The sequence below is a fragment of the Phymastichus coffea genome, unplaced genomic scaffold (assembly GCF_024137745.1).
Source record: "Phymastichus coffea isolate CEN01 unplaced genomic scaffold, Cenicafe_Pcof_1.1 PCOF00041, whole genome shotgun sequence".
NCBI lineage: Eukaryota > Metazoa > Arthropoda > Insecta > Hymenoptera > Eulophidae > Phymastichus > Phymastichus coffea.
The window spans coordinates 1,035,770-1,060,688 of NW_026706852.1; the positions used below are offsets into that span (position 1 = coordinate 1,035,770).

General features: G+C 41.7%; 1 protein-coding gene across 2 annotated transcripts in view; it reads left to right on the forward strand.

The window, feature by feature from the left end:
- The window catches only part of LOC131664157 (hepatocyte nuclear factor 4-alpha), a 900,667-nt gene that overhangs the window by 284,050 nt on the left and 591,698 nt on the right, over positions 1–24,919 (forward strand). For both annotated transcript variants that reach the window (XM_058935049.1, XM_058935050.1), the window contains exon 4: positions 18,931–19,067. In XM_058935049.1, coding sequence (XP_058791032.1) covers positions 18,931–19,067 — 137 coding nt within the window. The remainder of the gene's footprint in view (positions 1–18,930; positions 19,068–24,919) is intronic.

Here is a 24,919-nt window from a genome sequence, read left to right on the forward strand (position 1 = left end):
AAACCCGCGAAATTTAAAAATTCTCGTTACTTTTTGAACACACCTCGTATTTACCTAAGAGCCATCGTACGCGATACTACATATATTTTGATTTTTCATAATAATTTTCATCTTTTTCTTTTTTTTATTTATTGGTAAATTAAAATGTATCATTCAACGAATTCCTTACAGAAATAATAATCATCGAAAAAGTGTTTGAAACATAATGATCTTTTACACCAACCACACCGTATTATAACAACATTTTTACATGCTTCAACTTCGCAATGTATATTGCAATAATATCCAAAACTAAAATCAACAGGGTTATTTGTTTTAGCTGGTTTTTCAGCAATGTAGCCGCTTTTATACCAAGCGTATTTAAGAATATTTGTATATCTTGGTGAAGAAAGCTGGTTATGGACAAGAGACTGCATTTTTATGATATTATTTCTTAAATGTAGATTCATTTCATAGTCCATCAAAATTACTTGATCTGATAACCGTCGAATGAAGTTTTTTCAGATATGAAATCCATAAACATCGAGTGGTTGGATGTTCCCTGTCGTTCCTGTGGAAATTTTTTTTATATTAACAATTCTGTTTGTCGGCATCGTTTCCCTTACAGCTTTCTCGCAATGTCCACTGCAAGAGTCGAGTAAAAGTACAGATTGAGGTCCAACATTTAGGTAAAAAACTTCTTTCAACCAAATTTTAAAATGATCTAAAATATAAAAATGTCAAAAATTTTTTATGTCATTGCATTATAATAAACAAAAATATACTAACTTTTCGTTAATTTTCCAAATTTAGATGCTTCCACATGCACATTTGCTGGTCTAAATAATGAAAATTCCACTATGGTACCGAATTGACCACTTTTTTCTTTTAATACTATAAAAAGTGGTGATAAAAGTTTCCCGCTTGCTGATATAGTTGACTGAATTGTATAACTGTGCGTTGTCGATGAAACCAACTGTACCAGACATTGCACCTGCTTTTCTCCTTCTACTACTAATGTTCTTCCCGAGTGCATTTCTAATTGGAAATCACTCTAATCTGAATTATAAAAGTTTGCAATGCCAATTTCTGGTATACATGATTTAAAATCAGCTACAAAAGCATCAGCATTAGTTTGTAGTTCTTCTTTACTTTCTAATGTTTTTTTGGTGATAAATTTATTTATTTTTCTAGATACTATTCTATGAGCTTTTCTAAATTTTAGTAACCAATTTTGAGAAGACTTAAATCTTATATCTTTATGGCCAACAATTTTTTGAGATTGCAATACCCATTTCCGTATATCTCGATCATGCCCTATCGTACCAGCTGCAATAGCGGTTTTTAAATTATCAAACGTGTATAGGCAAATTTGCGCAATTTTTTCTCGGTAAGTTCCATTTTTATTAATTGTTTTCGCTGAACGTTTAAGTTGACTTATAGATGAAACTTTTTTGAATCTAAGTTGTACAGTATCAAGTTTTAAGTTTTTGTTTTTTCCGCTTCTCCAAAATTCTACGGCTCTTTGTTTATAATCAAATGTGATTTCTTCATCAGCTTTGTGCACTGATTTGTTGGTGCAAAATCAGGATCAGGAAAGTGATGTTGAACTTCGTTTTCGATTATTTTAGCATCAGTATCTTTATAATCTTCATGAAAATCTAACGTCTCTTCAACAATTATATCAATATCATCAAAAAACAAAAGTAAACCTAGACTATAATTAGAATTCGATCATACGTTTTTAAAAGTTGTATGTTACATGTTTACAAATCAAAATATTTGTATAAAATTATATATGATAAGTGACATAAATACTTACGTAGTAGACAAATACTTTTCTTATTGTTATGTATTATATTTTCGTGTTTGGGAAATTTGTATGTAAATATAGAAATAAGTTTATTTATAAATGCAGCACTATAAAAAATATTTAACTTTTTAAATACTTGACTTTTCTTCAACTACTATGAATAATGAAATATGTATCGGATGTCTTATTATCCTAAGGGGCGTAGATTTGATATAACTTATCTTCTTCGAGCCATTGATAAAATGAAATTGTGAATAAGATAAAGTGTACAGCAAAGTAAAGTACCAACAAAAAGGAAACTAAACCACAAGTGAAAATTGAAAAAAGTAAACAGTTTATAAGTATAGGAATTGAGACTATAATAACTATTTATAACTATTTATATAATCAATCATTTCTTATAATTTGTTTTCTCATTGACAAATTGTAAATGACTAAAAATAAATAAGAACTATATTAAACTTCCACTTTTGAAATTAATAATTTTTAACTGTTATTACTTGTTATTTTTCTTTATTACGAATTAATACTACGTTAAAAAAATAATAACTATAATATTACTCTTTTATACACAGCTATATGTAATACAATGCAAATAATATTTAATAAAAAACTGATACTATAACTGTTATTATTAATTTCAAAAAAACAAAATAGTTAATAATTATTTATAATTTATTCTAGTCTCAAATCTTATATTTATAAGCCGTGTAACGGGGTATGACCGTTTAATCGATAAATCGCGTGATTACGCTAAAGGGACACGCGTGAATCGTTGCTGCTCACTATCAACACGGGAGAGCACGAGGAAACACACGCCGGTCAACCGATTATTGTTTATAACCTAATTGAACTGAGTGGAAGCTACGTGAGGAGAGAATCAACGAAAACACTTGTTAGTATTATAAATCGGACGTTTTATTATCTTTCTAACTCACAAAAGGTCGGCCCGCGAGTTTGTTTACACGCACGCTCGCTCATCGGCAACATGCTTTGCCGGTACGCTCGCTGCTCTCTGATATTAGAGCCTCACATGCACGCATCGAATATTAGCATCAAATTATCATTCATAAGATCGCGATCGCGAAATTAAGCTGGCCAGCTTACCTTATACTTTCAGACGACCGGAGAAAAACACTGTAACTCGCACAGCACGGCACAGTCGCTTATTGTCTTAATATTTGCGAGTCGCGAACGCGTACACGCACTGGTTTCGCCCTCGATGGCGAAACCTCACACACTCTCCTAGGATCTCTCGATCGGGCCTGGCTCGCAGCTTGGCAGCTCCTCGGCGGCGACAATCTCTGGGTTGCTAATCTCAGCAGATTTCGAAGCGTGTGGGTGTCAAGGGCACGTGAATGGACGAACGATAGCGTGAGCGGATGGATGGCACGATAGTTTATGCTTCACTGGTTCGAATTCGTTCGCGCGCGTTCCGTCTGCTCGCGTACCGAATTCCTTCGTTACATATTTTTGTCCCCCCGGTAGGTGCTGCCCTCACGGACAACAATAAGGTTAAATAATTAGCGCTAACTTGACGATTACCGTCACAGCCCCCTTCCAGTCTGGGCCTATAGGATCCTTGACGATGATACCGTTAGCGCCATACTTTCCGAGGAGAAGGTGAGGAGGGATAATAAAGGATCATAGTCCGAGTAATATCAAATCCGTGTTTTATTGGACGACAGGGCGACGTATCGGTGGTCCTGCCCACGGGGGCAGGACATCATCACCTAGCTGGCCTCGGTGGTATCTCCTGGCCCTGGTCGTCCAATGGAGGTCGGCCGCGTGCCTCCCACCCCAGTCTCTCCTGGACCAGGTCGGCGTGTTGCCGCACGCGTGGGCAGCGGTCCGTACGGGTCACCCCGGGGTAGTGGCACACGTTGCACCCCTCCCACTGAGCGCGGGAGAGGGTGCCCCGTGGGAGCCCTCGCTCACGGGGGGTCAACGGCAACCCGTTCCTACGGTTCGGGGCGGACCACAATGGTCTTTCGACCGTGGAATCCGCACCCGAGGGGCCCAGGACCACATTAATGTGGATGGGCCCCGTTGCCTGACCGCTTTGACTCCCGTCCACGTTGACCACCAGGGTTACCCCGCCTTCTTGTGGACCCTGGTGCGGCGTCCTCTCCGACCTGGTTTCCGGAGCCGTTGTTTTGGTCCCGGCGGCCGGAGACTGGGGGGGGCTGATGGTGTCGTCACTCGCCGGGCCCTCGATGGCCTGGCGGAGGCGCTGCTGCACGCCCCTGATCGCCGACGCGAACTGGCGACGGCGGGACACCACCTTCTCCCAGTAGTCCAAGTCTTCCGGGTGGTGTCCCGCGGCTGTGTACGCATCGAACTCTGCGTACACAGTCCGTTGGAGGATGTTGAGGGTCGTCCAGCCGCGCTCGACTTCCCTCAACCCCTCGACGATGTCTCCCCAAGTCCGCCCGCCAGACGGGAGTGTCTGACTGGTGAACCTGGGGCGCCAGGTCGCGTCGGTGGCACCCTCCTCCGTCTGGGTGCCGATGGTCGCGGTCGGGGCTTTCCGGGGAATTGGTCCTCCCTGGGGTCCGGGCAGCGGCGTGGTGTCACCTCGGGCGATGCCGTGGGTCTTCGACGGCATCGCGATCGAGTCGTCGGCCGGGAGCTCTTCAATGAGCACGGATGACGAGCTCTCGTGAGCTCGCACCCGTGCTCGCTCCTCTTCCTCCTTTTTCTCGGCCAACAGATGGAGCGCGGCATGGACCACCCCCTCGACGGCGGGACCTAAGTCCAGGCTGATGAGGGCGGCTGCCGCCTGCTCGAATTGGTCGAGGGTGATCTGCATCCTGTAAATGTCCGGCGAGTTAGTATCCTAAAAACAACTTTGAACATCGAAGGTGGGCGCCTGTTCGGCTGCCCAGGGCCTTCGTCGCCGGAATCGAAGGTGGGGTCCTTAGCGTCGGTCTCCCAGGTCCTTCGTTCGCCGTGTATCACGCATCCACGGTTGTCGCTTTCGGTGGTCTGCCCCTCTTCCTCTTCACGATGATGGGAGGAGGGGCTCGTGTCGTTTGTTGATGTTGTGTGGTGTGTGTTGTTAGCGCGGACTTACGAGGTCTTCCTCGTGGGCGCTTCGTCGGGTTAGTAGGAGGGATATGTAGCGGAACTCGGCTGGGGGGATTACGGCGAGTACGGCGAGGTGAGTTCGGGATCGTCGCGTCGTCCTTTCGGAGTGTATTGTCTGAAGTGTTGGCGCTCCCGTTTCCGTGTACCGATGTCTCGCTCGCGTTAGGCGGGTCGCTCATCGCCTCGGCTCCCTCGGTGGTAGAGGTCTCGTCGTCATCTCGCGTTCGAGGCCCATTTGCCGGTATGTCGTCGTCTCGTCCATAATAGGGTTTGAGGTCCTTAGCATGTACTAGCTCTGTGACCTCTTCCTGTTGATTGGCGAGGCGATATGAGTTGGCGCCGAGTACCTTTGTGACGATAAAGGGGCCGATGAACTTGGGTGCTAACTTCGCGGAAATGCCTTGTGCCGCACAGGACGGTATGCGGTTCTTTTTCCACACCCAATCGCCTTCTTTGAACCTGTGGTCCCTGTGTTTGGCATTATAGTACTTAGACTGCCTCAGGGACTCATCCGAGGCGCTCTCGTGAGCTTGTTGAATGGCGGAACGGCTCTTCTGCATGTGCTCGTTCCATTGTCCAATTCGAAGCAAACTCTCTTCCTGTTCGGCGAGCTCGTCCATCCGTTTCCGGAGAGTGTTCGGGGCTCCCGGTTGTCTGCCGTAATTGAGCATGGCCGGACTAACCCCGGTGGAACTATGGACAGCCGTATTCAGCGCGAACATGAGTTCGGGTAGCGCTCGGTCCCATTCCCGATGATTCCCCTGCAGATACGACGTTATCATCGTCTTCAAGGTGCGGTTAACCCTTTCCGTAGGGTTAGCCTGCGGGGTATATGTTGGGGTGAAGGTCCGTTTTACCCCCTGATCTCTCAGGTACCCGTCCACCAACTGATTGCGGAACTCGGTGCCGTTGTCAGACAAGAAGATCTTGGGTGTGCCGAAACGTAGGATTATTCGTTCCCGAAGTTCCTTCACGATCGTCTTGCCGTTAGCACTACGTATGGGTATGCATTCAACCCAACGTGTGAATACGTCGACGAATACTAAGACATATTCGTGCCCTCGTGGGCTCTTTGGGAAGGGTCCGGCGATGTCGCCCGCGACCACTTGCCAAGGCATAGACCATGTTCGGTCCTGCATGAGCCCGCGCGGTGGCCGTTGCTCGACCTTGCACTGTTGGCAGACCTGGCACTTCTGGACGTATCCCTTCACATCCGAGTACATTCCCGGCCAATAATAGGACTGGGCGACACGGGCGAAGGTCTTCTCGCGTCCTAAGTGTCCCGCTGTCTCTAGGTCGTGATTTTCAAACAGCACCGCTTTGCGTTCCTCTGGGGGTACGACGAGTTTCCATTCATCGCCATACCGATCTCCTCCTGGATGGTCATAATTCGGCTTTCGGTGATACATCACCCGGCCGACAACTTTCCAATCCGAGTATTGCTCTGGTTGGTTCTCGACGCGTCGGAATTGATCCGTGTACCAGGCGCTGTTCCTTGGCTTCGGCTGATCCAATGCGCCAACCTCTGCCTTCGTGGGCTCGAAAGCGCGTGATAAGGCGTCGGGCAATACATTGTCTGCCCCCTTTCGGTATTCGATCTCGAAAGTATGGCCTTGAAGTTGTAAGGCCCATCGGGCGAGACGTCCAATTGGATTCTTCAGGTTGTATAGCCATTTCAGGCTATTGTGGTCAGTTACCACCCTGAACGGGTACGCTTCTATGTATGGGCGAAACTTTTGGATGGCCCATACGACCGCCAAGCATTCGCGCTCCGTAGCTGAGTAGTTTTGCTCAGCCGGATTAAGGACTCTGCTAGCGTACTCTATGATTCGGTCGCCGTCTCCTGCCTTTTGTAACAGGACGGCCCCGATTCCGGTAGCGCTAGCATCTGTCTCCAACACGTACTGTCCATCTGGTTCTGGTAATCCCAGGCATGGTGCGGACATCATGAGTGCCTTAATTTTGGCGAAGGCTTGTTCCTGTTCCTCTCCCCACGCATATTCGCTCTTTTTTCCTGTTAACCTCGTTAGCGGTTGAGCGTGCGTGGCGAAGTCGGTTAAGAATCTGCGGTACCATGAAGCTACCCCCAGGAAGGTGCGTAGCTGCCGCACGTTTCCCGGTCTTGGGTACTCCATGATAGAGCGCACTTTTTCAGGGTCTGGCCTGATCCCTTCGCGGTTGATCAGCAGGCCGAGGTATTTGGCTTCAGACTTGCAGAAGACACTTTTCTCTCGATTGATCGAGAGGCCGGCTTCGCATACCCTGTCCAGTACGATTTTTAAGTGTCGTAGGTGATCCTCGAAACTGGACGATACCACTATGATATCGTCCAAATAGGCGAAGGCAAATTCGCCTAATTCGGGACCGATCACACTATCGATCAACCGCTGGAAGGTGGCACCGGCGTACGAGAGACCGAACGGCATCCGTACGAACTGGTAATGTCCCAGTCCCGGTACGGTAAAGGCCGTAATCGGTCGAGACTCGATCTTGAGCGGGATCTGGTGATACGCGCTACTGAGGTCGAGCGTAGATATATAGCGCGCATTTCGCAAGCGTCTTAATATATCTTGCATAAACGGTAAGGGATACGCATTCGGCTCGGTGACCTTATTGACCTTTCGGAAGTCAATACAAAATCTATATGAGCCGTCCTTCTTGCGTATCATGACGACTGGGCTCGACCAGCCACTGTCGGCTGGCTCGATTACCCCTTGGGTCAACATCTCCCTTACCAGTCTATGCATTTCTTGCTCGACCTTGTGCGATACTGGATAGTAACGCTGTTTAATCGGCTTCGTATCACCGACCCGAATCTCGTGCTCGATGCCTGCCGCACATCCCAAGCCCGTCGGGGCTCGGGATAGGGCCTCGTTGATGGTCTTCTGCAGCATGGTCTGTTGTGTAGCCGTAACCTCGGCTAGTCCGATTGTGGCTAATCTCGGACCAGCCTCCAAACTAGCTACTTCCAGCTCCATTTTGGCCTGCGATCCCTTGAACAGCAACGTGTTATCGTCTGGATCAAGTACCGCTCTGAACAACCTGACGAAATTCACTCCTAAAATACATTCCTCGACGAGGGTAGGGAGGATGGCTACTCTCGTCGGCATCGTCAATCCTCCCACGGTGAAAGGTAGCATGGCGTGACCGACGATCGTTAACTTACGACCGTCGGGCAATCCTGCTGTTCCCGCGTGGGTGGTATCTAGTCTGACGCCTAGCACAGTCGCTATTTGTAGAGCATTACTACCCATGGCTGTGGTGGAAGCTCCCGGATCATAGAGGGCCCGTATTTGGAAGTCCCCTATCTTCACCGGTAGCCACCAACGCGTCTCCTGTTCCGGGGAATATCGGGAAACAGTTTCGACGGCTCCACAGCTTTGCCCTTTATTTGTTATAGCGCTAACCGTTGTGCTCTTGCGTGGTCGAGTGGCGTTACTTGTCGTCTGAGACCCTTTGGTTCGGACGATCGGAGTTTCCTTGAGGTTTTTCTTCGACGGTTTATTTGCCTTAGCCCGTGCCCCCGAGGGCGTGCGCGATCCGTACGTCACCGCCTCGGCTGGTCCAGGGTCTGTGGCTTTACCAGCGTCGAAACCTTTCTTCTCCGGGTGCACTCTTCCGCCACGCTTATCTTTGGCGTCAGGAATGGAGTTCTCGTCCTCGACGCCCAACACGCTCGCTGTTAACGGCTTAGGCTGTGTTGGCGGAGGCCGCGAGATCTCTTTGACGGGGTCTGGGTTATTGGATGAAGGAGTGGGATCAACCCCACCTATCCACTCCTTTGGTCGTTTCCCTTATTACACTGGGGACAGAACTTCCTATAATAACCCAGTAGGCCGCACTCGGCACATTTGATCGGTCCGGAGAACTCTCTCCCTCGTTTACGGGGAGTCTCCGGCCTTTTGCTTCGGTCATCGGAAGTCGAGCTTTTATCGGTGCGGTTACTCTTCATTTCCGCCGATATTTCTTTAAGGGACAGCAGGATTTGGTTGAATGCGTCGATGGGTGGGACTTTCTTTTCACCCTCGACGGCTTCCAGGCTCGGATTAGGTGTTGCCCCCGAGGGCGTCGGTGTGTAGACGACCTGGTGCGTCACCTTCTCGAGTACCTTCTCCATGCGTTCCAATCTATCGCTGACTTCCGGTTTATCACCGGACATGGAAGCCACTTTCCCTTTACGAGCCTTGCTCGCGTCGGTGCGGGGATGATACGCCATCTCAGGATACAAAGTCGACTGAGGGTCTGGCATCGTCCGCTCCATCCTCCGCTGATGCAAGTTGTGCTGGGCCGTCATGGCCAGGACGTTTAGGGTTCGTACGGAGTCCACTTCTGATCTCCGTATCTGGCTTTGGATTTCCGGTAGGAGGTTGGTATGAAGCAGGTCTAGCTGACTCTCGTGCGTCATCCTGGGGTTTAGCCGACTCATTAGGCCCATCAGGTTCGCGATATACACGTTCGCGGGTTCGTCCGGGCCCTGATATCGGCCTTGTACCTCTTTGATTAGACGCTGCTGCTGTTGCCTGCTGGTTCCAAACCATACTCTGGCGTCTGCCTCGAAATCTGCGAAGGAGAACCATTCACTCCTCATCGCCTCGAACCATACAAGGGCGGGACCGGTGAGCAACTCGGAGACAGCCGTGAGCATCTCGTCTTCCGTGAGTCCAGCGCTGCTCCTCGAGTTTTCTAATCTCGTTAAGAAAGTGTCGATGCTCGCGTTGCCCTCTCCGGAGAACCTGAGCTTCCATCCCCTGACGATGCGGCCGACGTCCCTCGTTGTGGATAACGGGCTTGACGTCTGCTGGGACGACCACATGCTCGGCGGGTGGTTGCTCACTTCAGCATTAACTCCACCGAGTTGATGCTGTCCACCCTCTCCAAAAGGGGGCGTTCGGCGGGGGGTCCTGTCGGGGGCCCCCGTGGGCCTCAGGCCTGGTCCGGCTGGAGTGCTCTGGGGTAGCCTTGCGTCGTAATGGCATGTGAAAGTGTCCTGGAATGTGACACTCCTACGCGTGTTTTCGGGTTGCGGTTCCTCCTTGGAAGTGTTTGATTCGTCTTGCCGCGTACTTTTGTTCGCGGCATTCTCCAGTTCCGTAATCCTGGTCGCAAGGTTGTCCATGTGTTCTTGCGCCCTGACGTTGGTCTGGACGATTTCTTGCATAACTTGGGTAAGGTCAGACGCGTTTCTATTTCGCGATTCTTGGACCTCCCATTTCCTCTCATGTTCCCTGCATCGGAAAATGAGGTCTTGAATCATAATTGCGAATGCCGGTGGGAGTTTGAACTGGAATCCTTCGTCAGTTGTTATAGTAATTTCTTTATTACTATTACTATTTTCTCCGCTGTCCAGGGCATTCGCGATGTTTATCGCGGTTTTCTGAACTCGCGATATCACGTCCGCACTCTGTAGTAATTGGGCTAGCGGATGTTCTCCCTCTTGCTCGGATGCTGTGTGTTCCTGGCATATGGATGCTATTAGCTCCGAGCGTAGGGCGGCTCTTTTGGCTGAGCTGCTGTTCTGGTTGTCGGTTTCCGCGAAGTCCGCTGCGGAATAGTCCCCGAGTAACCAGCTTTGTAGACGTGCAGCTCTCGAGAGCTTGGTTCCGTTTGTTTTGAGCTCCAGGTGTTCGAGGTACTCTTCGATTTTTTCCTCCTGGAGCGTCAACACCCAATTTTCTATTTCATTCTGAGTGCGGTCCATGATTTTCTGTTAGGTTACTTGCGTTGGATTTGTTTGTAAAAAAAATACAGGTATTATACGCGCGTGCGAGTGTTATATTAAAATTCGTGCGCCGAATTGAAAAAATAAAAAAAATTTTATTTGCCAACACTGGGCTTGATCAAGGGCGCTTAATGAATTAATTGCCGAAAGATTCTTTGCTCGTAAATACGCAATATAATGATCCTACCTATCAGATGCACTAACTGTTTGTTAGCACGGCTGTGTGAGTTAGTATCTAAAATGTTGCAATGAGCGTTGTGCGTAAACACCAATAACCGCTTTTAATAATATTAAAAAAGGTTATGCTAACACAATACAATGTCGAACAAAATTATTCAATTGAATTAATCCCGTTTGAAAATTGCCGGTGTTAGTTTTTCCCCGGGCCAACGGGTATAATATTATTTGCGGCAATTTTCAAAATTCGTTGGTGTTTACGTACTAGAATCTTTCGGTCGCACTCGCACGCGTTCACAGGTTTTGTTTACAAATTTTCGCCGCGGCGGGCCTTCGCAAGCTAGCTAACCGGTATTGTTTACACTTGTGGCTTTCGGCGTCGAGTGCGCACAACAACACTTGACTGCCACCTGAGCTATTGGTTGACCGAGCGCGAGGTTAATATAAAGAACCGGTGTTTTGCACAATCAAAAACACCGTAGGTTCTTTCACGTTGGGCGCCATGTAACGGGGTATGACCGTTTAATCGATAAATCGCGTGATTACGCTAAAGGGACACGCGTGAATCGTTGCTGCTCACTATCAACACGGGAGAGCACGAGGAAACACACGCCGGTCAACCGATTATTGTTTATAACCTAATTGAACTGAGTGGAAGCTACGTGAGGAGAGAATCAACGAAAACACTTGTTAGTATTATAAATCGGACGTTTTATTATCTTTCTAACTCACAAAAGGTCGGCCCGCGAGTTTGTTTACACGCACGCTCGCTCATCGGCAACATGCTTTGCCGGTACGCTCGCTGCTCTCTGATATTAGAGCCTCACATGCACGCATCGAATATTAGCATCAAATTATCATTCATAAGATCGCGATCGCGAAATTAAGCTGGCCAGCTTACCTTATACTTTCAGACGACCGGAGAAAAACACTGTAACTCGCACAGCACGGCACAGTCGCTTATTGTCTTAATATTTGCGAGTCGCGAACGCGTGCACGCACTGGTTTCGCCCTCGATGGCGAAACCTCACACACTCTCCTAGGATCTCTCGATCGGGCCTGGCTCGCAGCTTGGCAGCTCCTCGGCGGCGACAATCTCTGGGTTGCTAATCTCAGCAGATTTCGAAGCGTGTGGGTGTCAAGGGCACGTGAATGGACGAACGATAGCGTGAGCGGATGGATGGCACGATAGTTTATGCTTCACTGGTTCGAATTCGTTCGCGCGCGTTCCGTCTGCTCGCGTACCGAATTCCTTCGTTACATATTTTTGTCCCCCCGGTAGGTGCTGCCCTCACGGACAACAATAAGGTTAAATAATTAGCGCTAACTTGACGATTACCGTCACAGCCGTTATTAATTATTTTCATCTTTTTTGTATTTATAATGAAAAAAAAAAAATAATTATTACATAAAATTTGTAATACTTGGGACATATTGTTATGCAACATGAATGTTATTCAAGAAATACATTTATTTTTCGCTTTTTATATAAGGTTAGCCCGCATGTGGTTCGGTAAGGGTGGTTTATAAGGGTGGGAGGTTAGATAGGTTAGGGGTAGGTGGATAAGAGATATGTGATTCAGCTGGGATAACTCGCTTATGGTGTAAAATTCAATTATTTCAAGAAATAATAAACGACTAAAGTTGCTTTTCCCAGGATTAGGTAGTTAGCCTGCATGTGGTTCGGTAAGGGTGGTTTATGGGGGTTTGGTGGGTTAGAGGCAGGTTTATTAGTTGAGGTAGCTCGCTCATGCATAGGATTAAATTATTTCAAGAAATAACAAACGACTAAACTTGTTTATCCCAGGGTTAGGTGGATTAACCTATTGATAGTTTGACGGGAGTGGTTTCTAGGGGTGAAACACCCCTTAAACATATTTGTTTTTTAAATCCGAAAACACGTCAATTTAAGTTTGGTATTTTCTCATTATCAGTGCGATTTTTAAGTGACTCGAGCTGATTTACTATATTACATGTCGTAAAACAGTACAAAAAATAGTGTATTTACCCCTATTAAAAAGGGAGTTGCAATCCCTTCGGTATAAATGTTATGTCCTTAAAAGCGCCTTTTTATAAGAAATTTTTTAAATTTGAGTTTACTGAAAAATATTCATTTGATGCTGAGAAATATTAAAAAAACTGATTTTGGAGTTGACTTTCAGGGTGGATTTCACCCCTTAAAAGCCTTTATGGACCGATAAAAAAGAACATGTATCTAATTTTTTTTCAAGTACTATAACATATCCCAAAATCATTCAAATCGGTGAGGTCGTGTTAGGGTGGTTCCCTTGTAAGTGATGTTACTAGAGTTGCGATTCGCGTTCGAATCCGTCCGCATTCATACGTAGTTATGGGACCGGGGCCTTACTCTCTCTATGCAAAATTTTAACATTGTCAAAATCAAAACTATGAGAGGGGTTTTGTTTGATATGCAACGGAATCAGTAATAGTTTCTCCCGAGATGTATTTTTATGCTCATAAATTCTAGTTTTTAAATTTCTTTCTGTTTGGCCAACATAAGAACAATTACAATGTTTACAAGAGAATTTATATATCACATTAGTTTCAGACCATTTATTCAAAGTATTCTTTCCCAATGTGACAATACTATTAAATTTATTGCTTATCATTGAAAAACAAGTAATGTAGAAATTTTTTAATTTTGATTTGCAAGCGTAGAAAAACTTTTTATGAAATAGTAACGAGATAGAAAAAACTGTTCTTACTGAATCAATATTACTTGTATCTATGTTACCATCATTATTAATATTTTCGTTATTATTTTTATCTAGTACTTGTTTATTTATGCATACCGAGACGGTGGTAAATGCAAGCATTTATAAAGTCCATCGGATAATTGTCACGTCGATACAAAAGAAAAAGTACGTGACGAATTAATATAAGTAAATAACGGGTTATGGTAACAAACCGGGTATCGGTAATTTAATTTCCTATCGTATCAACCCTCCCGGGAACATTTGTAAATCTATCTAGCAGGATAGATTAGTCTAAGCACGTTCTCCATAATATTTCCGCGAATATATTATTCACAGCATATTAATTCAGCGAAAACACAGAAAGGGGCACATCAGCTTATGGTATAAAAAGGCTGGATCGGGATCCACAAAAGGCAGTTCAGCAGTTCAGAGCAGTTCAGTTCGCACAGTATACGTTTCGCGCAGTACTAATTGAGTTATTTTTAAGTCTCGCTATCCATTACTCAGAACCGGAATTATAGTCTGCTAAGCATTATAAAAATTGTCTTTAAACAATAAATATTAAATCAAGCACAAACACCTGAGACTGTTTGTGAAAACCTCTTCTGAAATCCAATCCTAATAAGGTAAAAAACTAAGTTATCTACTTAAACACGCTACATATTATAAAGGCGCTATCCCTTTAACCAACCTCTGCTTAACTCCTGACTAAGATCCAACCTTTACCAACGCGACAGTATTTTATACATTATTACGTCTAGCAGTAACATCTCCTCACTTAGACATAACATAATCATTATCAATCAAAATGTTTTTGACCTTGTCTATGTTTTGTCTCTTGAAAGAATCATGTGACAATAAAAGAGCTCTATATAACATGTTGTAAACAATGTTACGTGTCAGTTGTACAATATGATTAGAATTAAAATTGAGAACTCTACCAGAACATGTTGGCTTTTGGTACCAATTAGTAATAATTTTGTAGACCACAATAGACAGAGATAAATCCAAAAACGAAATACTGCCATTATTTTCGACTTTGTGTGTAAATTTTAAATGTTTACTATAACTATTAAAAACTTGTAAAACAATATTAATGTGTTCTTTCTTTATACATAAAATAGTATCATCCACATATCTATAATAAAATAGCGGATCACAATTATATTTATCTTTCAACAACAATAGACAAAACCTTTCCAAATATTCCATAACTAAATCAGCAAACAATAGGGACGTAGGAGAACTCATCGACATGCCAAAAATGTCCTGATAATATCTACCATTAAATTGGAAAAAATTGTTTGCAAATAAGAATTTAACAGTATCAATAATAGTATTGAAAGGAATCCTACAATGATTATGTATTTGTTGGTATCTTTTATCTAAACTGTCAATAACTAACGATTCCGGTACATTAGTGAAAAGTGATGACACATCCAATGAAATTAAACAGTAATCCCTAGGAACCAACAGAGATCTATCTATATAAAACTATTATTAACATGAAATTCCGGTTTTTTAACACACTCCTTTACTTATTTGTCAAGAATTTTGGATAGAAAATTTAGAGGGCTATTAACTGTTGAGACAATAAGACGAAACGGTGTGTCAGGCTTGTGTAAAGGCTTGTGTATAGTAAACAATACCAAAGAATGTATGAATATTTTGTAAATTAATTCTATGTAGATGGGGAAGGAATTGGAAAGGTGGGTAACATTATTATCTATTTTGCCTGTTTTCTCTGTTTCAGTAATTCTCTGCTTTACTGCTGCTCTGTTTTGTATATACTTTTGTATATACTTAGTGATATATTCAGTGCAATACAAAGTGGCGATACGATCCCTTGGGTGATCATAATGAATTACTTTTTAATTTTAAATTCAATTTGTTCTTGTTTGTTTGACTGCCATTTATTAAATATATATTGATAGTTTTTGCTGGTATTTATATATAGCGTGATATTTTTCAAAATTTATTTGGTTTGTAATTTGAATGTATTTTGTATTGATCTTGTTTATAAATGTATTTTAATAATTATTTGTATTGTTAATAAAGATCTGAACCCGTTGATGTCCAGGCCAAGGAAACGTTATCATGAAAAAGATTTGAGTTTATTTATTTGTTAGGTTAACTTTTCCGTTTTTGTACTTTCTACATAATTATTTTTATTTTTTTTCATATGCTGTAACGATGAGCAGCATTACTAATAATTAATAGAAACTATTACTCTCGACCATTCGACGAATTATAACTGCCTTATTGGCATAAGCCAAGAGCAACATCATCTACGCAGAAAATGGATAATTTCAACAACATGAAGTCTTGTCAAAATGCGAAGAAAATAATTATCGCGTAAAATAAACAAAAATAAAAATTACATGATATTCGAAATATAAATCGAAATAGTTCCTAGCAAATTTATTCATATGTAAACATATGCTGCGCTAGCCACGCCCACCTGTATAGTCTAATGTAAACGAATTAGAAAGAGATAGCTTACTAAATTAGATAAGGAGGGCGCATTGCATTTACTTTGACGAGACCTAGTGAGAGATGGACTAATAGCCAAATCATATGAGAAAAGGACAGCGCCTATTAATAAAATCTCGTTACTTCGAATTGATACTGCTAAGATCTACGACTAAGATAAAATGATAAGAGAAGGAAGGCCGAGAGTGTGCCGATGGCTATGTGATAGACTGGACATCTGGTTCCAGCTATCAATTTTCTGAGTTTTTATAATTACGAGGTGTGTTCAAAAAGTACCCCGAATTATCGTTTTTCCAAAAAAATATTTATTTATTCGTTTACATCAATGTGGTCCCCTTCAAAGTAATCCCCCCCAGATATAATATACTTATGCCAGCGTTTCTTCCAATCTTCGAAGCACTCTTGATATTCACTTTTTGGTATGTCCTTGAGCACTCTCAGCGATACGGCCTTTATTTCTTCAATCGAGGAAAACCGCCGTCCTTTCATGGGTCTCTTCAACTTTCGGAACAGGAAAAAGTCACACGGAGCCATATCTGGTGAATATGGAGGTTGGGGCATGACTACGGTATTGTTTTTGGCCAAAAAATTACGAACAAGCAACGATGAGTGAGCAGGTGCGTTATCGTGATGCAAAAGCCATGAATTGTTTTTCCATAAATCGGGGCGTTTTTTTCGGATTGCTTCACGCAAACGTCGCATAACTTCAAGGTAATACTCCTTATTAACCGTACGACCTTGTGATAAGAACTCATGATGCACCACGCCCCTGCAGTCAAAGAAAACTGTAAGCAAAACCTTCACACTTGATCGAACTTAACGTGCTTTTTTCGCTCTTGGTGACGTTGAATGCTTCCAGGTGGACGATTGTGCTTTAGTTTCGACATAACCGTACACCCATGTTTCATCACCAGTTATGACCCTTTCAAGCAAACTTGGATCGTCGTTGACGTCATTTAACAGCTCCTGAGCGAGTTCATGCAATTGTTTTTTTGGTCAAAGTTCAGCAGTTTTGGAATGAATTTTGCTGCCACCCGTTTCATGCCCAAAACATTTGAAAAAATGTTATGACATGAGCCAATTGATATACCAACTTCATCAGCAACTTCTCTAATTGTGATTCGCCGATCATTCAGAACCATTTTTTCCACTTTTTTCACAATTTCATTGATTGTTGACGTGCTAGGTCGACCGGAGCGGTCGTCATCTTCAACGTCTTCGCGGCCATCTTGGAAACGCTTATACCACTCGTAAACACTTGTTTTATTCATAGCAGACTCACCATAGGCTTTTTGTAACATTTCACACACTTTATTACACTTTATTTCATTTTTTTCGCAAAATTTAATACAAATTCTTTGATCCATTTCTTTTAAAAAACGAAAATCGCCGAGCTCATAAAAACACGTCAAACCTTAGCGACTACCGCAGACAAAGTAAACAGTGAATATAGCTGAAAATTTTATCATACTTCAGGGGCATATATACCAACACAATAAAAAAAAATTTTGACAATCGGACTCTCCAGACCCGCGAAATTAAAAAATTCCGAGTATTTTTTGAACACATCTCGTAATTTATTGTTGCAATTTTGTAGATTAAAATTAAAGTGTGAGCATCATAGCTCGCTCGTGCTCATTGTAATTAATTTTTCTAAATTGTAAAACAACTATCCAGGATTTATTGGGCTGTCAGAATAATTTTCAAAATTAATAATTGCCTGTAGAATTGCCGGACATTTATAGAAAATTATATTTAATTACTGGAAACCCTGGGAGACTGAGATTTTATTATAAACTCGGAATTACACCTCCATTACCGTAGAGTGAGTACCACAAGATTTATATTTCAGCCAACCTTAATTTTTAAGCAATTCCTCTCACTATTTAACGGAAGGTATTGCCTGCCGGTTCTCAATTGAATTTCACTGTTTACATGAAAGCAATGTGGAGTACTAATTAGAGCTCACGCGATTCTAGTATTAATTTTATTACTTATTTAAAATTATCAATTTCTTTGTAATTTCTCAGTAGCGTATTATAAATAACTTTGCAACTTAATTATTGTTATTAATTTTTAGTATCGAGCCAACACACTCATACAACACGCTACACTTTATATAATTTTTATTTTGTATATTCCACACTAACAATCGTATGTTTTACATTGGTCAAAAAAGGCACAACTTTTATTTCAAAATTTATCAGCCGTGTAAATATCATAGTTTCCTACTCTTCACCTTCCTCTCCTGTATTTATCCTACTAAGCGCGTCATAATCCCCTTGAAAGACAATAGACTAAGGAAAGTTGAAGAAAACAAGTTACCCCGACTATTTGCTATCGGAGTAACCGCGAGCTTGATTACGCTCAACTCTCTATCATTCGAAGCCGGCCTTGGTCTTAGCACTTCGCGTCCGTCAAATTTATTATCTAGAATTAAATTATTTGATCTGAATAATTATACGGAGTGGTAAGTCCCTCCGAGATCTAGGTAATTCCAATAATAATGATACCTAGACATAGAAGTGTCTGGCGCCCTTATTTCCTCTTAATCCTTCTTAGTTTTTTACCTAAACCGTCAGTACCGTGGTGACTTCTTAGTCGGCAGAAACCAACGTGTTACAATATATAGCTCTCTAAGTATGCGATAAATTTTTTGTATACATTGTTTTACATTTTTTTTACAAAAATTAAGTGCTTTTAGACACCATCTTGAAGCCTCTATACTGAAATTCGCAAAGGCGCATACAGTCTTAGAAATCGGTTGCGTAAATTTTTGGTCACAAAGGTGATCCGGTTGACGTGGAACGTCCAATACATAATTGCTACGTTATTCGTTTAATTATAGACGTTCGAACATGACAAAGATAGCATATAAATAATTGAAAAATAAACAAAAATTGTGTGAATATATTATTTTGTTAACAATTTAACTTTTTCAGCTGTTCAAAATGAAAGAGATAAGATAAGCTGCAAGAAAATGAGCACTGAAGATGACTATCTTGATTATAAAGGTTTGACTGCGATTCGTTTATTACAAGCAGAAATGCTGAGTAGACAAGTTGGAGCAACTTTAGAGGTCAGTAAATTACAATGAGTTATATTGTTTCAGATAATCAATATTTTTAGATAGAAGAACATTACTTCTTATAAAATTATTTGAATATAAAAATTATAATGCGAAAAATCCATTTTAATTCTATTCAAAACAATTATCTTGATAATCTCACTGTACTTTTTGTACTATAGTTTTGAACATATTAAATTTATAATAAGAGAATATCCACAGAGCATCAAATATTTGCAAGAAGGCTTGGCCGCCATACACCATGGGCCAATCTCTGCTCAAATTTAACGTGGCTTCGATCTCAGCCAAAGAAGTCGGCACTGACTTCTATAGGGAGAGCGAATCGCGATGGCTAAGAAGGGTGAGGATATTACATTAATAAAGTATAAATTATAATTAACAAAGGGCGATCTCACTTTTATTAAACCAAGTTTAAATAATGGACTAACAAGGCTAATTTACAGAGCCGAGGCTGAGCAAACTCGCTCAAACACAAAACACGACAGCAAAACGCAAAGCAACAGTGAGTTCGGTCAGCGTCGGACCGCAAAAATAGCAAAACGGTCTACTGGGTAGCAATGAGAATTGGCACGAAAGAGAGAATCAAAATACTACCGCTGCCGCAACTTACAGAAGGAGATGCGGTGATGGCGAAATCGTAGCCCAGCTGTCAGAGGTGTCCGTGGCAGTGATATCATCTGTGTAGAGGCGGCCGATATAATCGACTGGATCATTGGTCCCGCGCCGTGGAATGTTTGCCGCTATAGTTGTCGTTGTTGGCTCTTGTGCAGAAAAAGTCAAGGCCCAGCTCTAAACTGATCGTCTGGATGTTTGTTGTTATTTTTTTACCGCACTCCGCTTGTTCCTAGTTCGGTATTACCAATCATTTTCTCTCAATTGTTGTTCAAGAAATTAAGCGGTCATTTTTCTCTCATGGCACTCGTTAACTACCCATTCTTTTCTTTTCTCGACACGGACTCTATTTGTCGCTGCACGCGCCGCTCTTCCCCACTTTTTCTCAGCCAAAATTCTCCTTTGACACACTCTCTCTCTCTCTCTCTCTATAGCTCCTCTCGCTTACTTCCTTCACGGCATTGGTCCATCAGACGCGACTCTTCCTCTCTAGGATCTGCAAGGACAGGTGCATGTAAACTCTGTTGATAGAGTAACATTTGGTAACTGCGTTCACGCGAGGAGAATGCCGAATACAGGATCAGTGATTCGCTGTAACCTTGTGACGTATTTTCAAATAAATCTTCTGGAAAATATTTCGCTAGAAAATTTCTGGAAGGTTTCTAAAATATTTGTTAATATTTCAAAATATTTCTACATATTATTTCAAAGAAATGTTTTGTAACAGGCTGCCGTCTAATCAATAAATCCTTAGATATACCTAAAAGTGACCAGACGACGCTTAGTTATCTATGCGCTCGATGCGCATTAACCTACCTTGTCTCGGAGTGCGCCTGCGCAGAGTTTCCTCACGATTCCGAGTTGGGTTCCCCCGACTCACCGCGTGGCGGCGCTGTCGCTCCTTGCTAGTAGCGCTCGCGCGGTCGCCGATGGAAACGCTGTTACCGATTCGCCTCTACTGATCTCAGCGAGCTCCGTGCTACGCTACCGGCGAATTCGAACGAAATGTAAACAAATGTAGGCGCGACCGCCGGACAAAGGAAAGAACACAATAACGGAAACTCGTTTAAACGAAAACAAGGGATGATTTATTTAATAAAACAAATTACACGGGGAATTGGCCGAGAGACTTACGCACGCGCGCGTGAATGACAAGACACGCTATTTGAGAGAGAGAGAAAAAAACCGCGATTACCGCGAACTACCTGCTCGCACGCAATAAATAGATTCTTCGCGCTCGCTGCGCGGATTCGCACGCAAATTAACAACAAGAGAAGGGAAGGTGCACCTACCGCAATGACGGTGTGGATACGGTGGCCAACCGTATCCGAATAACACGCTGTTACTAAGCTGCTCCGCTGCTTGCGGTACCACCTCGATTTCTGTTGCTGCTGTTGTTGTTGCTCCTACCGCTACTATTGCCACCGTTGATGTTGTTATTGTTGCTGCTGTTGCTGCTGATGCTATTGTTGCTGTTGCTACTACTGTTGCTGCGGCTGCTACGAGCACACCGCACCGAAGTTCGCACTCTCACCAGGAACAAAAACAACGCACGAAACTTCGAACGGCTCGGAAACAGGTTAGGCGCACGAACTGACTGAGTGGCACAGTCATACTACCGGTCGGACCCTCCCCTCCCGGTCATTGCCCCTACGCTCTCTCTCTCTCTCTCGCGAACCGAGCGCGGCTACTCTCGTTTAGCCGCTCATTACCTCGCGCGAGTCTTACGATTTTCGGTAATCGTTGCAGTTTATGACAGATATAAAAAATATTTGATGCAATGTTTACCATGAATAATCATAAAAATATTTTGTAAAATATCAGAAATATCGAGAAAATATTTCATGAAATATTATTTAGAAATATTTCAAAAATATTTTTAGAAACCTTACTAAACGTTTTCGTAAAATATAGTTTTAAAACATTTCGACCAATAAATTTTAGGCCCAGAGATTAAATCTAGTGTACACGAAGGATTTTGATGTACTAAATCCAAGTCTGAGCTTAAAATTTACCCTGTACGTCAGGTTTTCGAGATATCCTAAACTAAAAGTACAAAAACATTGTTTTTTGCTATTTTTGAGCTCTTCTGACATGAATTTTAATTTTATTGCATATCCGAATCAAGCATTAGAAAGGGCAAATCTTTCTACTTCAAAAACTACTTCAAATACTACATTGTAAGGTAAGATATCGTACTTTGGAGAAAAAAAAATTTGAGTTTCCTATCGAGAAAAACTTCTCAGGAGTGCGATAAGAGACTGTTGCTTAATTTTCGGTATGTCAATATCGATTTATAATGTAAGCTACTTTAAAAACAATAAATGAGTACAGCGATCGAAAATTTAGAATGGCGGACGTGACGAGTGGACGACGTGTCAGAAATATCGGAATGGAGAACATAATAAATAAAAGCGAGCATTTACACTACCTTCAATAATCACAATTCCGTAAATTTATTACATAAATTCGAGGCTACAATTACGTCAAAACACTGGATGCCACAAAGTTAGATGCCATATCCATAATAGAGAACACTTTATTAACAACCCCGTAAGACTTGGGGTCTCATGCCATAACCCTCAAACCAGCGACAGGTTAACTTCGAAATTCTAATTCCAAGAAGCCTGAACGATGTGAACCTTAAACCTACGACAATGAACACCTAGAACCGTGGGTGCTTGAAAAATGTATAAATTTCGATGTTGTTGAATTCTGTGTCCTCTAATTTTTCAAGAATAGAATAGTCAATTTTGTATTCTTCGAGTTATTTTACATGTTATATGTTGTTATTTTGCTTGTATGGCATGAATCTTTCCATGTTCGAGATCACGTTTGAGTGATGAGCTAACTGTTCGATTTTCAGATTATGAAATTTGTTCACAGATACAAATTTTTCGGTATAGAGAAGACGTTTGAGTGGCAGGCTAATGGTTGAATGTTTGGAGTGATTATAGTAATCGAATATTCAGTAAAACAAAAATTTCAGTATCAAATATTAAGTTCAAGGGTACCAGCTGGATTTTTGCTCTGTTGTATTATTTAGTATCGAGTGCTTTTAACTGTTCAATTTAAACGCAACCAAAAAAGTTTTTCCAAAGAAGAAAATATTCTAATGAAAATAATCGTTGAATATTGCTCATGTAGATGAAACCGAATACACTTGATCTGGAGATAGCTTTGAAGAAAATAGTCCGAAATTTTTTGATCAAGCTGAATTATCATTCACGATTTTAATCTTCCTAAAGATAAAGCTCAGCTGTGAGCTTCAAGACTCAAGGAAAAAAATCTATTATTATCTAGAATAAAAGTAACTGCTACAGAAAAACGGGACAAGAGTTTGTTAAGTTTTCTTCGATGGGAAAGGAATTTGTGTACTGTAACGACAGTAAAGGTATTTTTTATTTATATAAGGTATAAGCCAGAAGACTGGCATTTTTTCATAGACTCTTTTACGAAGTCTTAAAGGAGTCTTGTTAAATAACGGGAACAAATATGAAGCTCCTCCTGTAGGTCATTCAATTATACTAAAAGAATCTTATGATAATTTTCGATTTCTTCTTGAAAAGCTGCAATGCAACGCATATAAATGGCTTCATTGTGGTGACTTTAAGATGTACTAGGGTTACAATCGTAAACATAAAATATCCTTGCTCTCTGTGTCTTTAGAACAGCCTTGCAAGAGGTAAACACTAACAATAAGTAACAAAAAATGGCCAGAGAGAAGCGTGTGGAAAATGAAAGATCATAATATAGCATCTGAAAGCCTTGTTAAAAGGAAAAATATCTTATTACCATCACTTCACATTAAGCTCAGTTTAATGAATAATATGTTATGGCTCTGAATACTGAATAAAAATGCTTTTAATACATCAAGAAAACAATTCCTTAAATAAGTAATGCAAAACTAAACGAGGGTATTTTCGTTGGACCTGACATAAGGGAACTTATAAAAGACGATGATTTTATCAAAACTGTGACATCTGTTAAAAAGAGTGCTTGAGTTAATTTTAAAGACGTCGTAGAAAAATTTCTAGATGACAATCGTGATAAAAATATAAATCTATTGTGTCTACCATATTGAAGAACTATGAAAATATGAAATGTTTGATAAGTCTGAGAAAACATTTTCTTAAATCTCATTTAGACTATTTCCCAGAAAATGTTGGAGTCCACAGCGAAGAAATGGAGGAACTTCCATGAAAAAGAACAAGATTACCAAAGACAATGGAATGAGAATATGATGGCAAATTACTGCTGATATGTGAAAAGAGAAGACAATAACCCTGCTAGTCAGAAACGAAAGTCCTTACAACGTTCCTTTGATATGAAGCATCAACGTTTTCATTAGAAAAAAATTAACGTTTTTAGTGAAGTGCACGAATGGAATAACGTATTTATCTACGCTAGTTTCAAAATTATAGCGATGTAAGTCATCAAGATCGATGATTATGGAAAATAAGTCATGAAAGCTCATGTTTTGATATTTCATATTCAACGTTTGTCGATTCAGGATTTTTATGTGTTAGCAGTAGAGTAAACCTGTCATAAGTTGAAGATTTGGATCGCCCAAGTTCCTTGGAGTTTGAGTTTCTAGATTAACTTGTCGTTGGTTTGAGGTTTGCAATATCCAAGGATCTAGGGGTTTGAGTTTTCAGGTTAACTGTCGTGGGTTTAAGGTTCGCATAGCTCAGGCTTCTTTGAATTAGAATTTCGAAGTTGACCTGTCGCTGACACGTCATTTTAGGCTCGTCACGTCCGCCATTTTAAATTTTCGATCGGTGTTACTCGTTTATTGTTTTCTGAGTAGCTTACATTATATATCGATATTCGCATATCGAAAATTAAGCCTGTCATCCTCTACGCCCCATTAATTGGTCTGCTTGCTTGCATAGACGCTCTATCGTAGCAGAATGGCCAGGATCGTGCGCGAAGCTTGAAATTCATTCAAGCATTTTTTCATATCTGGAAATTGTAAAACGGGAGTTGTACATAGTACTTTTTCAAGTTGTCAAATGCTATTTGTCTTTCATTATTTTAGGTAAATTTAGTATCTTTTTGAAGCAAATTCTATTAAAGGTTTAGCTTGCTTTGAGAAATCAATTATAAAATGTTTATAGTAGCTCGTCAGTCCTCAAAATTCCCTGATATTTTTTATATTCTGATGTGTTCGTAATTTTTCAATCGTTTCTATTTTCTTAGGGTCTATTTTAATGCCTTCTCCACGTATA